The following is a 17,128-nucleotide window of genomic DNA, read 5'->3' as shown; positions in this document are numbered from 1 at the left end:
CCTGTAGCTCGACTCTTCGCATTTTAATTTTCCTTTTCAAAGCTATGTGTCGTCGATAATCATTTTAAAATGTGCTTCACCCGATAGGATTCACTTTTTGCTAAGCCTGCAATGCCGATAAATATTTTATTCAAACTACGGATCAAAAATCGCTAATTTCTAAATACACTATGCGCTGGAAATATAAATGCTCTTTACTTTTTCTTCTCATGAATATTGCTACAATTGGGACAGTATGCTTTTTTTAATGAAAGCTTAATTTATAACTTTTTGTGCATCGTGTAAAAAATTCTGTAGTAAATTAATGCACAGCTTTCTTTTATTTTTATTCAACATTTTTTTTATTTTTGATATATTTTATAGATAAATGAGTGATACTGTGGAGTTACAGTTACGCAGTGTTGGATTGTGCTAGCATGAAAGTGGAAATACTGCGCTTCCAGACATTTCTGGACTAGTTGACCCGTCTGGAGCAAGCGTCAATCGCAACAACGCTGCTGACGTAAGCTAACCTCCCGTTCGTAGCATCGCCTTTCCGTTCACTCTAATGGTTTTCTATTTTTCATCTAAGCATTATTAGCAGTTATTCAGCTTCTGGGTTTGGTTAACTCGTAATTAGTACTGTTATGTTGTGGATCTTTATATGCGGAAATAACGTTCCACTAAACGTGCAGATCCACAAGATACATAAGTACACTTTAGGGGCAAAAAATAAAACTTATCTTGTTAGCGGTTGTGAAATCTGTGAATGTTGAATTCCGACTGTATGAAATATGACTTTTTGTACAGGAATCTAAAAATATCCATAAAAATTAATCTAATAGAACTGAATAATCAGCATTAAAAATATAATTATACATAACAATGAATTATCAAACACATTAGACAACAGGTTCTAGTAGTGAAGAAACCAAGCAGAAATTCTTGGGCATGAGGTTGCTTGATTGTGATGGATTGAAAAAAATGATCAAAAGCCAACGTTTCGTTACGTTTAAATTGACGTAATAAAATGTTGATGGGACTGTTAGTTGTGGTTTTATACCACCAATAGAGACTGTATATCACAAAACCACTATATTAAGGTGGAATGTGATTATAAAAAGTGTTTTATAATATGCATACTTTTCAGAAAATATTGCATGTTGTATATGCCATTGGGCGACACAGCAACAGCAACGCCCTAATTCCATTACGGAATTAACACGATAGCTAAAAAGAAAGATTCATTATGCATTCAAACGTGTAAAGTGGATCGCATTCACATTGTTTTATCGCCCTCGTATAAATACACATCTGAGTTTGTGATAGTAATATAAAAAAAACAAACTATTGAAACATAATATCCTCGATAATTAGTATAAAGTGCGTTCACGTTAATCGACCAATGCGATTATGCATAGCTTTCTAGGCTTTGAAATTCAAATGTGTTTCAAGATGTAATAAGTACATCATAATAGGCAATGATGGTTAATGTGAAATACAGTTTTATCAGTGCGGTTGTGAATACATAGCGTAGCAATACTTATAATGCTAATGAAAATTGTATTTCTGTTGGAATACTGTAGCATCATGATGATCCGTATCATGATCATACGCGAAGTTTTAGCCGTGTGGTTATATCCAATGCGTGTGCATACAACATGGCGCATGCATTAGTAGTGTGATAGCATATGTAGAATGGTGATGCCAAAGAAACTGAAGACTATATTCTGTTTGCTGATGCATAATAATTTTAAATCTGTCGCACATGCATCGTAATGTTTTTGAATAACAATATATGAATAATGATGGTTTCGAATATCATTGTATGCATAGTAATGTTTTTGAATTATGAATTTTCCATTGTAATGAACATATCAATAAAAATTAACCCAAGAAAACTGAATAATTAGCATTTAAAATATAATTATGCATGGCAGCGAATTACAAAACAGACTAGACAACAGGTTCTAGTAATGAAGAAGGCAAGCAGAAATTCCTGAGCAAAAGACGGCTTGATTGTGTTGGAATGAAAAAAAAAGATCAAAACCCAACATTTAGATACGATGAAAGAAATTAATAAAAAGTTGATGGGGCTATTAATCGTGGGTTTTCCCAACCACCAGGGTGTAAATATCACAAAACCATATTATTAAGGTGGTTTGTGATTAAAAAAGTGTATTACACTACATCCTGTTTTTGAAGAGTAGTGGGTGCTTTCCATGTTTTAGAAGGACCCTACTCGTACTCCGTATCATCTTGGAGTACGAGAAACTTTCTTCGTATTATCAAGGGACATGGATATGAAGTAGTAAAAACTAAAACATGTTCCTTTTCCTATGTTTTTGTTTGAAATAATTATTATTGTTTTATGAAACTTGTGAAAAGAATAATTAAGCTATCGTAATATTTTCGCATAAGCAGTATGTGTTGCGTTTACGTTAATCGACCCGTGCGATTAGGCATAGCTTCTTAAGCTTTGAAGTGTAAATGCGTGTTTACAAAGCGTAAAGTGTAAAAGTTGAATTACAAAATAGACTAGACAACAGATTCTAGTATTGAAGAAGACAAGCAGAAATTCCTGGGCATGAAGCTGCATAATTGTGTTAAAATGAAAAAAATTATCAAAACCCAACATGTAGTTACGATGAAATGATCCTGATAGAAAGTTGATGGCATTTCCGTATCGTGGTGTCTTACCACCACCAAGTGATGTATCACAGAACCATTTTATAAAGATGGTTTGTGATTTTGGTTGTCTTATTGCAATACTTACATGCGTTGCCGTTTCTCAGCGGAATACTTGTTTGCTGAAGAAACACACAATAATTGGGTAGGGTTAAATGATATTGATGCTTCATAAATATGTCAAAATGCGGTTAGGGATGAGGAAGCAATTAAAATGTAGTAATCTATGTAATTAGTATAAAAAGCATTAAACTGTCCTACTAATGTGATAATGTATAGCTTTCCTAAACTTCTCAATTTAAATGTGTAGCAGGATTTAATAAGTATACCAAAATAGGCATGATGATTTATGTAAAATACGACTTTATCACTGCGGTTGTGAATACTCGCAGTGTTAATGAGTACTGTATTTTTGTACGAATAGTGTAGCAACATGATGATCAGTATAATGATCATACACGCAATTTTAGCAATGCCATTATATAGAGTACGTACTTCGGCATCATCGCGCATGATTTACCAGTGTGATATTATATGCATATTGTTGATGCCGAAGAAATCGAAAACCATATTCTGTTTGCTGATACTTATTGATTTTAAATCTGTCGCATATGCATTGCAATGTTTTTGAATAACATTATATGAATAATGATGGTTTTGAATATCATTGTATGCATAGTAATGTTTTTGAATTATGAATTTTCCATTGTAATAAACATATCGATAAAAATTAACCCAAGAAAACTGAATAATTAGCATTAAAATTGTAATTATGCATGGGAATGAATTACAGAATAAACAAGACAACAGATTCTAGTATTGAAGAAGACAAGCAAAAATTCCTGGGCATGAAGCTGCATGATTGTGTTAAAATGAAAAAAATTATCAAAACCCAACATGTCATTTTGAATGTATGAATGTGATAAAATAATGATGGAGCTAGCAATTCGGGGTTGCACACCCCCATAATAAGGGATTATATAGCACAAGCCCCCAATGTCAAAGGGGGACTGTGATAAAATACCCATGATAAGTGATTACATATCACAAACCCCCAATCTAAAGGTGGAATGTGATAAAACCCTCCTAATAAGTGATTACATATCACAAACCCCCCATCTAAAGGTGGAATGTGGTGAAACCCTCGTAATAAGGGGTTACATATCACAAACCCCCAATATAAAGATAGATATGAAGAAAGAAGTACGCAGTAATCCCAAAAAATTCAACTTCCTTTTTTAAAAGGTATATTGTTGTGGTGAAAAATAATATGTCGGATAAGCCCTACGAAGAATATAATATTCTTTTTCGAAAGGTATATTATAATATTTATAATGTTTCACAAAAAATTTTGAACTTTTTGTGATGGGGATAGTAAAATATCCCGTTTTTATCACGAAAGTTTTTCTTCGTGTTATATAAATCGTTCGGTGATTAGTATGAACTGTGTATTCGCGATTTATTCCGTTTCTACTTCTTCTGAATTCTATAAATTAAAATGTAACAGTGTCTAATAGATACATCATAATATGCAGGATGATTAACATGAAATGCACACTTGCTTGTTCATGATTGCGACTGTGTATACTTATTCGTAACAGTACTCGCAATGTTAATGAGGGTTGAATTTTAGTGGGAATATTATAGCATGATGGTCAGTGTCATGGTCATACACGCAGTTTTAGCAATACGGTTACATCCAATGCGTGTCCCTGCAGTGATTTAGGAAGACACATAAGTAAATGGCATTTCACAACATCCAAACGAATCATCCTGTGACGAACCGGACATTTGATGTCTTTTAAAATGCAGCTAAATTTGGTGACTTTTATTATTACGAATGTATTAAAAATGGTGCAAAAAGAAAATAATCAAATGAATTTGATGTATGATTTATAAGCTCATTGCCAGATTTAATATATATTAGCGTTATAATATGTTTAAAAAATAACCTAAACATATTTACCATAATTATGAAAGTGGCATATTTTCCAAGAATTTTGACGAGGCAAAGCATTTCAACAAGCAAATTGAAGTAATTATAATCTGACAGTTAGCAACTGAATTTATATCATTTTAAAATTAGAAAGTGATGATTTTAAACAAAAATAAATTTATCATTTCAACGATATTAATAGCATCAACAAGTGGCAATAATATGCGAACAGTTTTTCAGCCACCGGTGATTCGATATGCTATGCCGATGTGATATGCTGAATTAACTGATGATGTCAAATGAGACAGTTTGCATTATTTTTAAATTTTATATAATTCTTACCTTAAAGAACTATTTTAAGTAACTATATAAGAAATATGGCAGCTGAGTCTAATGAATAATTAATCAGTTGTATCATTAAATGCGAATTATCTGTGCAAATTTACGTTCCTTTTAAGTGGACAATAAAAATAAAACTAATTAACTAATAAGTTTAATTTAATAAAAGAAAAAGTATTTATTTTAAAGTTTAAAAAAATAATGTCTGAAAATATGTTAAAATGAATAACAATATGTATCGTTATGAAAACTGGTGATATTGGTTTATATAGTTTTTAATGCATTTTGCATGTTGGAATCAAATTTACCAGATTATAAATTTATAATAATTTTGATTAAAATATATAAATAAATAAATTTATTTGTTTGAATTTTTAAAATTATATTTATTGCTATTTGAAAAAAAAAATGATTTGTATTGAATTGCACCTTCATTCACTTACAGTACTAACTGTTCCAGTTTCAGTTTTGTCCTTGGCAGGTGAGCTGGATTTTGCGGCGATTGGTTTATACAGTCTGTTGATTTATTTCTTAAGCGTATGCAGTCTTGATGTGATTAAAGTAGTACAAAATGCAATCGTTACTGCCGAGTAGGCGTCGTGCTTTTATCATCTTGTCAGTGAATTTATTCCTGACGCTGGTACGTGAAGCGTTCGATTTTATGAGCTATTTGTGGTTTCCAATCCTGGTTACGTTTGTTAACGTTCTAAATTGCGTGGTCGGTTTTTTCGGTGTTTTCCAATACCGCACAGGTTTACTGTACGCGAGTCTTTGCTGGATTCCGGTGTGGATCGCGTGGAACATCTTTTTGGCTTGTTTCTATTCGAACGTGGGCAGTTTGGATCGCGTTGAAGATTTGCTAGTGCTCAACTGGGGAACTCAGGCTCGAAGCTGGTGGTTCGGCCACACTCCGAGTTGTAAATTTCATTACGATCAAATTACTGGAAATGTGATCGTCAACGACTGCATTATTCCTTATTATGTGATTGAAGTGATAATCGCCGTTGTGCATTGTTTGTCCAGTTTTGCGGTGGTTGTTTTCGTTTCGTTGTTTCTGTACAAACTGAGCAGATGCAGACGAAGCAGGAAATGTGCAACGAATCCGACGGTTACGGTGCAGATGGCATCAAATCAGCAGGCTTCTTCGGGAGCGGAGTTGAACGTCGGTCGACCAGTTGCGAACGTTGGCGTCTCCAACCGGTCCTACGAGTCGGACGAGTCAATGGAGATGAGCTGCGCAGGTACCAAGCACTTGATAGTGCCAAATTACAGAAGGCATGCGGAAGGGGCGAGGATGTTGAAAAAAGACGTCGCAAAGAGGTACGTGGACCGGGTTCGCGCTAGTGGCGACCTGGTCTCGTACGGCGGAAGTGCGATGACCATCGACGGTCGCTCGGACACTGGTCAAGTGTGTTTGGATCAGCGGTCGCCGGCCTCGACCAACCAAATCAGGCCATCGGACAGTTTAACAACTGGCTGTTACAACGGTTTTTCCAAACAGCAGCCTCCATTGGGCTCTCCACTGTACGACCGTTGGCCAGCGCCCAGCGGTCCCAGCGTCACTCCGAAAGGCATCATCGTTTAACACAAGTGGAACAAACTTTACTGCAAGCTTCTTTTCCGTTGCTTGATCATTGTTGCTTTTCTGCGACTTTAATTCAGCTCAAATGGTGCTTTCTTTCCGCCCACCAAATTGTTATTCGTTATTGTTGACGAATAAAAAAAATACTATTTTAATTTCTAATCCATTTCTGAATACTAGCGCGGTTTGGTTTTTGAATTTTTTCTTTTCTGTTCTGTGCAATACCTGAATACGTCTTTTTATTCAAACAGTAACGGTCCTGATAAATTTTACAGAGTGTAATGTTTTTTTCTCTTAAGAAAAGAAAACATCTACGGGGGATAAAATGTGAATAATGACGAATTTCCATTGACATTTTTGTAATTCACATATTTGCATAAAGAATGTAATTTGAAAACGGATAATTTGCTCATATAACAGTAATAATAATAATAATAATAATTTTAATTTTGTTGTAAATTTACTTTTGTTTTAAAAAAGTGAGAACAAATAATTGTTAAATAGTGAAAAAAAAAATTTCTCTTCTTTGTTTATATACGGATTTGGAAAAGTTCGTAATTTTATCAATCAGGTCATCAACGTAGTTCCATATTTGGAAGGTCACTTATATGAAGCGGAAGCGTTGCAAATTGTCATTGTTAAACGAACTTGTTTATGAAAGCTGGTTCATTTTTACAAAAATTTAACAGCAGTAATTGAAGATAACAATACTGAAATCGTTTTCAAACGCAAAGAAAACCTGAAACTGCTCAAAAGAATAACAATGGCTATTTGCAATGGTAAATCTTATGAAATAAAAAAATTTAATATAATAAAATCAAGCAAATATAAGAATCCACCCCACAAAAAATAAAATTATACAGTAGAACTTCGATTATCCGAACACTCGGTTTTTGGGGGTACTTCGGATGATCAAATTTTCGGATAATCAGACGTTCCAATTTTTCAAAATGTATGTACGTGATTGAAGCGTTCATAGCTGTTATTCTCAATTTGACGCGGAATAGTAGATATTCCGTTTATTATGCGACGTTATTTGCCCTATTTGCCTTGTAAATTTTGCGGCACTCTCACTATCAGCAGACAACTTTTCACTGTGAATTTTAAGCTCGCGTATGCCATGCCAACTTTTAGCCAACCTAGTCAAGTTTCTTAGCCAACCTGGACTGGCTACAAAATTATCAATACCTAGCTTAGGACTGAAAGCTAGAGCTTTTTCTTGCAAAATGGGACCACTTATTGGTCGATCGAGTGCACCTTTCTGGAGGAACCACATGTATATTGCTGAATGAAGCGCACTATTTGACGTTTTTCATCGATTATTCGTGAAGAACAGCTATTCGAAGTATCCATGTGGAACACGAAGTCAGTTAGCTGACGTCGACTGCAATAGATGTCTGAAACTGTGGATAGATCCACACCAAGACTCTCAGCGATTTTCCTGAACGACTCGCCCCTCTCCACCAGTTTACACATTTCTATCTTTTGCTCTAAACTCAAAATCTTTCCCTCTCTACTAATAGACATACTGGACATAAAAATTAGCTAACAACAGAATGTTACAGTATTATTGAAATGCAGGTTGTCCGAACAAAAAGAGGATAATCGAGCAACGGATAATCAGAGTTTCACTGTATTTCAATGTTTTATTAAGATTTTTGCATAATTGCATATAATAATAACATACAGTTTGTTGTTGTTTAAAAATGAGCAATTCGCCGGTAAATTTGATCTATTCGGCAATTGTTGGTTTGTCAAAACTCAAAATAGATTATCAAAACCTGATTATCATTGGTCTTTACTGTATGAATAAGCAGCAAATGCAAAAACAAAAGCACTTTAATTTTAACTCCTAACAAATGCAAATCTACCGAATTTTAACTCTAAAATCATCAAAACCTCCAAAAACAATTATTTTCAATGATTAAATGTGCATTTCACAATGGACAATTCCTCAAGTTTCTAAATAACAGAATACAACTGTTGATTTCAATTTAATTGTTTTTGGTTCCATGACATAATGCTGTATTAGTTGTGGAAAAATGGAAGTAAATTTCGAATGCAACTCAAAATAATAAAATTAACAATTCGTATTGAATTAATGCTTTTTCAAGTTCTCAGTCATGGTAGTCAAATTCAAGGACTAGTTCAAGCAACAAAGGCAATAAAACATAGCTCTGTACCATTCAAATCAACATTAAATAAAAATATACATATGGCAACTTTCATCTGTCTCATGGAACCATGTCATGCCTTTAAATGCATGGCACGCGCTTTATTATTTCATCAAATTGCCATCTTTGTCTGTTGTTCATTTAAAATATACAATATTAATTTATTTTTGCTTCAATTCATCTAACGTTTTCCACTGCATTCTATTAAAAAGGAATGTCAGAAAATGGGCATTTCCCTAAGCAAATAGCAGATACGTTGTTTACAATTAGTTAGCAAAGCAAATTTTTAGCATGTAATTTTCGCTAACCAAACATTATATATTTTGTATTATATTGCATTATTTGTTGTACAAAATGTGCAGAACCAGAAACACTTCATCAGCTAACCTTTAATCAGTGCAGTGATTGCGATGCTTCAGTAGTATTACATCTGTTATCAGTAGAGCATTTCCTTCGAAAGCTTCATGCAGTTTTGCAGTAATCAAATCAAAGGCAGCGTTGAAATGAAAAATTTTAATACAAGCAAAAGAATAAACTTCCATGCTCTGCTCAGCATACAGGTCAACCGACGCGCTAATTATTTACTCTATTCGCTCTTCTACGCTTCATCTCTTCATACTGATGACGTCAATATCCATTGTTAACTACTTCACTACAAATGGAGATGTGAGCGATGAAGCGCTAAATGTTTACATCAAGAAGTTGTTGCTAACGAATTGCTGTACGTTGGAAATAATCCAGAAATATTTACAATGCCACAACTGTACTGTACGTAATTTTAGCATCGTATATCATATGCCTTTTATATCATTTAATATTATTTTCCAGCTTACTAAAACTTGAACCGAAACCCTGAACAAAAACTTATAACTTGAACTATTATATAACTTTCCTGGTAAAGTTTAAATTATTTCTTTTCATTATGATAAATGAAATACTAATAGCGTGAAAGCACTGCCGTTTCAAAAAGCAAATGTTTACTTTTGAGTGTTATGCTATGTCAAAATTTATACGGCGATTAGCTCACTTTCATTTTCCGCCAAAAGTTTTAACAGTCAACTGATACTTTTTATTTAATCATACTTGTCTTCCCAGGTTCACTAGCATTGTTATTTGTCTGCTAAAATATTGTCTGTAGGCAATGCAATATTAACACTTTATATGGTCTGTGTTTTGTAGATAATCTTTTATTTCACGTTTGGCAATTTAGCGCTGAAAAATATTTGTATTTTTCAAAATCTACCTTCATACAAATGTAGTATTTAAAATGAAAACTTATTCCTAAAAATTTCTACTATAGCTACAAGGAATTTTTGAATATTTGGAAACTGTTAGAATTTTTACTAACATACGACTGTGCATTTATTTGAGCAAATATTGAATTAATCAACTGATCATTTTGAGAATATTTTTTCAATTTTATTTATTTTTATTAAACAATAATTTCAAAAATTTCCTTTATCCCCAATTATTTAATCATTAACATCAGCTATATTAGGAAAAAATCAGCCTTAACAGTTGTACCGCAGTGCGGTTAATATCAATGCTAATTAATTTATTATAATTACTAATACTAATGCTAATTAATATTTCTAGCGATGAAGAATGCTGACTAAATTAAGAAAATTTTTTTAATTGCTTGTAGATGTGGCATAAAGTTGAAATATTTGACGGAATAGCTAGAAAATACATATCAACGCAAAGCCGTTTTATCAACACTATTGATGATTTCTGGCAAACGGTTTGGCAGAAATTGAACGTGGAAAAGTGATTTCATTTTGATACTGCATTTTTGTTGTCTGCATAATTTTTATTCATTACAATATGTATGCATTTTTCACCTGAAGAGGGGAAGTCGTGGAACACTGAATTCCCTAATGAGATTTGTTTGTCGTTGTTGATAGAAAGGATGATTCCAGACTTTGCAATACGCACACTACGTTTGCAGAAAATTGTTAACGATGAAGCCGAATCTCGTCTTGTTTACCATTACCAATTTTTGGCCTGGCCGGATCATGGGGTTCCGCCCAATCCTGGTACTGCTGTTAATGTTCTCGAAGAAATCAATCAACTTCAACCCCACATGACTGACAAACGTCCCTGATTGTCCAATTGCAGGTATATTGACGTTTTTTCTAAAAGTGAATTTACACAATTTCCGTTTCTGCTTTTGCAATTTCTGTTTATTTTGCTTTATCTTTTATTTTAATAATTTTCCTATTTACAGTGCTGGAATTGGTCGAACAGGAACTTTTATTGCTATTGACCTCATCTTGTGCTTCATTCGCAAATACGGTATGCATAATTTTATTGTTCATACTTTCTACTAATTTCAGTATGTATTTTTTTTGTTTTGCATTTTTTCAGTTACACATTTGCATTGCTTTATCAGTATATTTTTTTATCCTTTAGCTAATCTGCACTTTATTACGAATAACTTTGTATTTTGTATGAACTTATGTGTTTATAGTATTTTATTGCTGTATTAACTGCTTTTTTTTCTTGAGAATATGCTATTTTCTACTTTTTTAAGGTTTGCAATGCACGATTGACATTCGACGCACAGTGCAGATGCTTCGATCACAACGATCAGGAATGGTGCAGACAGAAGCTCAGTACAAGTTTGTATACATGTCGGTGCATTATTACATCGACACGTTCGCAAAATTGCTTCATGAGCACAAAGTTAGCGATTACTCTTTATTCTTTTTCATTAATTAATTAATTTTTTTCAAGCGTATTGAAGACACTGGACATGAGTATACAAACATTTGCTACAGTGCAGAAGCCGCTTCCAACCAGGTGATTCTAGTAAGCCCGTCTCCGTTCGGGTATGCGAATGTACTTAAATAGTTGGTGGGTTTTGTTGACCACACAGCTGGAATAACTTGATAGGGCTGATTAATTAATTAATTATCTCAAACGAAATTTGTTTACTTTCAATATGACATGTAAATTGTAATTGCTTCATGTCAACGAAGAAATTCTAATTACTAAAATATATATTCAAGTGGTTTTTTTTTCTTCATCTGTTCACAGTCTGAGAAATATTGTTTAGGTCAAGCACGAATCTGTGTAATCATTCCCAGCTTTGAGCTTGCTCATCGACATCGGTTGTGTACCAACCTAAATTGATTCCACCTCTGAGGATAAAGAAAGTTCCTCGAAATCTTCGTCCGGAAAATTCTAAATTTATATTCTTTTATTTCATTTTTGATGAATTTCAATTCATTTTATTCTCATTTTTATCTATCTATTCGTTGTTTAATTTTATTGCATATCTTTCAAATTGCACTCGTTTATTTGGATGGGGTGGGTGCAAAATTTCCATTGCACATATTTAGAAATTTTATAATTGCATTGGGGAGATATTGGAATTTATATTGTTTTCAAAGTTTGATATCGTTAGACTTGGTTTTGCTATTTATCAGATTGTTTGCAAATATTGTAGACTGAGCAATTAAAACAATTGCTATTATGAAACTTTGATATGCAGAAAAAGCGTGCTGATCAAGATCCTAAAGTTCACAACCCTGTTTCGTGTAGAACAACATTTGTACACATGTGAAATGTTAGACGCAGAATAGCCCAATGTGAGCATGTTTTATTACACCTTTGGAAATGGTGTATCCATTGGCTGACATGGTGGAACCAGCATTGTTTACAGCAAAAGTAAAGCCGTCCAACTGTGCCGCTCGAGAAGTAAAGCAAAATTGAAGACTGCCAATGAGTGTGAAAAAAGTCAACTGTCATTATTCAACACAGCTCATTGGATAATAGTTTTTTTCGTCGATAGCAAACAACAAGGTTATTCATTTAAATTTATTTTAATTTTCAAACGTAATAAAATCAATATAAGTACAAATGTAGAAGAACATATGGAAAATATGAATTAAACAAGACATATTATTATTATTATAATTTTTATTTCACCACATTGCCTTAAAACTGTTGTTATCTTAAATCTTTTATTTTAAGTGTTACATACAGAAGATGAGCAGCATTAAACAGGGAATTAAAATCTAATTTATTCCCGTAAGTTGAATTTCCTTGCCAAGAATCGACATACATCTTTCTAAATTAAATTAAAATAAATTTTTTTAAAAATTTCAGTACAATGCTAAACTCTACTTCTTTTGTCAACTTCATTATCAGTTTCCCCATTTTCACCAGTTCTCTATCATCTTCTTGCCCAGTCCAGGGACGTATCAGTATCCCATTCAGAGGCTATAGCATTGAAATAAGTTAATTCAATCAGTCGAATTGTAATCTGTGCACCATTTGGTTACCTGAACCAGAAACGACTCTGTTCTGTCATCGATCAGGACTGTTCGTTTCAAATCAGCCCCAGTTTTCGCAAGATCTTTTCCGTACAAATTGCAAAACTTGGTGCAGCTATTTCTGCTGAAGACCTTGCTGAAAAGATATGGAAGAAATAAGATTATAGAATTTTCTCACAAAATTGGTTTCAAAACAGCTTGTAAACTGTCACATCAGATTATTACTCAAAATATTCCCCATTTGGATCAATAAGACTGCAAACGTCATGTACATACTGCTCGCTACCTAAACTGAATATCATAATGTTGCAAGATTTTCGTATTTTTTTCAACACTTTATTGCAGTAGGGTCGGATTGCCGTGTAAAGCTGAAAATAGTTTAGAGATTTAGTAATTTTGGAAACTAAACTGTGCATATTTACCTCTAATGACGGTAAACGGCTCTGTGCAGGCAACAGTTTATGCTTGGTTGAATAAATCAACGTCGAATCCTTAAAAAAATGAAATGTTAACAGCATTTTCGAATATCAGTAATCTATTCAATCAAGGTAATTCACCAAATCAAAAACCACTGTCAATTTTGGAATTTCTGCTGACGATGAAACGGACTTTACGCAGGATTGCATCCAATAATCAAGGGTCTTATTTTTTGCAAAATTATCCCGCAACTGGGCTTCTGAGAATCTGTCCAAAGCCTTTTTATCTTCGGATGGATCAGTCTGATGCGGGCCCTGCGATGTACCAACTTCCTCGTCAGGCTTGTTTTTTTCGCGTTTGTCTTCTGAATAATTTTCTGACATTTTCTTTTTAACAACTGCACAGTTACACAGGCTTTATTCTCGTCACACGTTTATTTCGGGCAACAGTTCCTGAGAGTAACGTTTGATTATATATGAACTGCGGAAATGTGTTCGAGTGATAGCGATTAAACTTTCAGTTTAGCTGTATGTATGCTCAATTAATAATTAATCTGAAAGTCAAATTGGAGTTGCACTTACCAACCACAGCAGGACAAAGGAGGCGAACACTGGATGGCGTTTCGAGAAAATAACGGTAATAAAATAAAACTTATTCACAGCATTTTCAAAATTTTAAACTTTAAACGAAAACATTAAAGACGTTATTTTAAAGTGTCACCAAAAATTCAATATATTGTAATTTTTAAATATTGCAGTTGAACTTTTATAATTTAAAATAAATTTTTGAAACATATTTTGTTGTTACTTTGAAAATTCAAATCAAAATTTTACACGCTAAATTCAAATCCAAATTGTCGCAGAATTTGAATTATACTTGAAAATCTTTAATGATGATAATTATTTTGTAATACAATATTGTAGATATTTTAATATTTCTCTATGATAACATTTACATTTCAACGAAACAATAATTCTTTTAAAAAATGGTTATTTATTCAGTAATTTGATTTGGAAATGAAAATTTTAAACTTTAGTTATTTTTTCAGATTTTTGCATTCCCCTTCTTTTAGTATGATCTGTTGATACTAGTGAAATTCTGCTAATCAACCACTTCAAATATTTTATTTTAATTTGTTTTTGTTTCAATTTGCTTTTACCAACTTTAAATTTGTTTTATTTTTTTCAGCATGTCTTGCTCGTGGTTTGTTCAGTCTAGATTTGTGAGCTTCAGCTGTTTCATGCATACTCGATTCAAATGGTATAATATTCGAAGACCCGCTGTTGATCCAAAACAGGCCGACCCTACTTATTATGAAAACCTTGCTCTTAGTGTTCCTCTAGCTCAGGGATATATTGACAGGTTGGGTGAAATTTGGTTTGAAATGGTTTCAGTTAGCCGTGACGTTAATTTTAAGAGAGGTAGGACGTGCATGATTGAAATTGTAAGGAAAGTATATTTTAATTCATAAATTGTCCTAGATGATATTTTAATAAAGCACGATTCCACACACTGGCTGCCACATGTTGACATCAAACAGCCAAAAGCGGAGTATGAATCGGTGAAAGCTCTCGAAACGTATGTTGTATTATCGGGTGTATGAAATGATTTGCAGTTTAATGGATTACCATATTTTAGTGCTCCTGATTCGGTAAAAAAATTATTCAGCATTGAATTCGGCCGTCGAAAGGATCTGACCTTCCAATGGAAACGAGCACTAATGAATAAAGTGAGACAAAATGAATTAGATACCTCTTCGTTAGAAGTTCGAAGTAAAAAATTGATTGAATTAATTTCTTTGAATATCATTTGCTTGTTTGTTGTTGTTTGCTATTTTCAGTTGCGAAGCACACAGCTCTTATTCGCCACTGGAGCAAACTTTTATCTGAAATGAAAAGCGTATGTGCGTTTTATTTGTTCATTTTATTGTTGAGATTAATTTTCACATTTGTTGAAACTTTTCATGAATAATGAATGTGAGATTTATGAAATTCTGCAGTTTTTAAGTCACTTTTTCAAAATTGAGTTTACGTTTTTTGGTTAGAAAATACTTTTGCGAATAATTTGTTTGGCGAGTTATTTGCAAATCAGTTAATTTTATAAATTCGAACGATGTGTGAAATGATTATTTTATTTTTGTGCTGGTAGCTTTCAACAGACGTTGTTTGTTTTGTGTCTTTTATCAGTTGAATGTTCTTGTTATTATTTTATAAAAGCTGTATGTTACAGTTTTTAAGGATGTTCAGGTTTAATTTCATTTATCATAATTTGTTCTGTAGGCTACGTGCATTTTATATTTGATAATACAGTTACTTATATTGTCTACCTAATGAGTAAAAAATTAGTACCATACAAGACAATACAATATAAAATTCGGTTGTAACAGATGAATGCACACTTCATCTTTATTGGCTATGATAAACGAAATGCAATCTGCCGGTGTGTGAGTTTAACTTTTCAATGAGCAGTTTATTGTTGTTTTTGTTATCATTTATATTTCTAAATATTTTTTATGAATAGCGGTGACAAATTAAATATTTCACAAAAGCACCGCATGCGCTGTGAAATTTTTCGTATAAAATATCGAGGTCTTTCTGATTTGAATTATTTATTGAATAGGAGCGGTATTTTGCTCATTGTTTGCTGGGTTGTTGAGTTTCATAGCATAAGCAGATGTGAAATGTAAATCGCAGTTGATAATTGCACTTGTTTATTGAAAGTTGGAAAGAAGCCAATTTTGGCGGAAATTTCATGTTCACATGCTATACTGAACAGCTGTTTTAATTTGAAAAGTTGCAAACTGTTCATTTTCTTGTAACGGTAGTAAATCAAAAAGCATGAAAGAAACTAGATGGCTTTGTTTCATATTTTGCGGATGTTGTTTTTAAAAAGTACTATTGATAGTTAACGGGTTGGAAATCAGCTTTTAAATTTATGATAACTAAAGATCAGCTGCCGACATGTCTAAAATTTCCAACTTTTAGAAACTGTCATAAATCAAAATTGAATTGCTGTTTTACAGCTTTTATTAGAGTGTTCCAGATTACGAAGCTGAAATGTGGAATGAAATGGTTCCATTATTCAAAAGTAGCGCCTTTTTTGGATATAATTTCTTTTTATTAGAAATATTTTGATGAAAATTTGATATTTCAAAGTATACTTTGTATAGCTGTATCTGTCACGGTGATGATCATTTGAAATAAAATTTTGGAATAAAATAAATTGACACAAATTTTAGTAAGCATTTTCAAATATTATTATATAGCAGACGTACATCTTTCAATTTTTCAGAACAAAAATTGAATTATTCTGATTGACATGCAGGCAAACATCACTTCAACGGATCAAGTTAGGTGGTTAAGCAAAATTTTGGAAAAGCCTTAGAAAAATGTTCCCTCTATAAGGAAGGTTGTGATTGTTTTATCTAAGATTGATATTAAGTTGAAAAGTTATAGGATTGATTGAAAAACTTGTTAAAATGTTTACTGGAAATTTTGAAATATGCACATTGTAGATTTAAATGGTATTTTGCATTTAATTTACTTTTACGGGATGAGTATAATTATTGTAGAAGCCTGGGATGGGCTGCGGCAGTCTATCCTATATCTCCAATAACCAATCGCCGAAAGTTGCTTTAGACTGTTTACCGGGAACAAGACAATGAATTCTTTTGAAATGTACTCATCAACTAAGGATTGGCATATAACGCCTCCACCTTTTAAACGAAAGAATT

General features: G+C 32.9%; 5 protein-coding genes across 5 annotated transcripts; 4 read left to right on the top strand and 1 right to left on the bottom strand.

Moving 5' to 3' along the window:
- Positions 1-718: 718 nt before the first annotated feature.
- Tsp_10220 (conserved hypothetical protein) lies at positions 719-1,293 on the bottom strand. Its single transcript, XM_003372412.1, has 4 exons — positions 1,241-1,293; positions 1,123-1,209; positions 859-1,054; positions 719-793 (listed from the first exon to the last, which is right to left on the bottom strand). Exons 1-4 carry the CDS (start codon positions 1,291-1,293, stop codon positions 719-721), a joined length of 411 nt encoding a protein of 136 aa, XP_003372460.1.
- A 4,220-nt stretch (positions 1,294-5,513) lies between these two features.
- Tsp_10219 (sodium/potassium-transporting ATPase subunit beta-1-interacting protein 3) lies at positions 5,514-6,527 on the top strand. The gene has a single exon (XM_003372411.1). It carries the CDS (start codon positions 5,514-5,516, stop codon positions 6,525-6,527), a length of 1,014 nt encoding a protein of 337 aa, XP_003372459.1.
- A 4,080-nt stretch (positions 6,528-10,607) lies between these two features.
- Positions 10,608-11,504, top strand: Tsp_10218 (hypothetical protein). Its single transcript, XM_003372410.1, has 5 exons — positions 10,608-10,794; positions 10,926-10,993; positions 11,066-11,089; positions 11,232-11,383; positions 11,435-11,504. The coding sequence occupies exons 1-5, from the start codon at positions 10,608-10,610 to the stop codon at positions 11,502-11,504; spliced, it is 501 nt and encodes a 166-aa protein (XP_003372458.1).
- Positions 11,505-12,319: 815 nt separating this feature from the next.
- On the top strand, positions 12,320-13,137 carry Tsp_10217 (conserved hypothetical protein). Its single transcript, XM_003372409.1, has 3 exons — positions 12,320-12,400; positions 12,812-12,903; positions 12,957-13,137. The coding sequence occupies exons 1-3, from the start codon at positions 12,320-12,322 to the stop codon at positions 13,135-13,137; spliced, it is 354 nt and encodes a 117-aa protein (XP_003372457.1).
- Positions 13,138-13,483: 346 nt separating this feature from the next.
- On the top strand, positions 13,484-15,696 carry Tsp_10216 (conserved hypothetical protein). The gene is given in 10 exon segments (XM_003372408.1): positions 13,484-13,750; positions 13,956-14,031; positions 14,444-14,466; positions 14,584-14,598; positions 14,609-14,800; positions 14,894-14,992; positions 15,011-15,167; positions 15,236-15,294; positions 15,625-15,641; positions 15,675-15,696. 10 exon segments carry the CDS (start codon positions 13,484-13,486, stop codon positions 15,694-15,696), a joined length of 927 nt encoding a protein of 308 aa, XP_003372456.1.
- The last annotated feature ends 1,432 nt before the right edge of the window (positions 15,697-17,128 follow it).

This window comes from Trichinella spiralis, assembly GCF_000181795.1.
Source record: "Trichinella spiralis strain ISS 195 chromosome Unknown Scfld9, whole genome shotgun sequence".
In the NCBI taxonomy this organism is placed as follows: Eukaryota; Metazoa; Nematoda; class Enoplea; order Trichinellida; family Trichinellidae; genus Trichinella; species Trichinella spiralis.
This window is presented reverse-complemented; position numbering and strand designations above follow the sequence as displayed.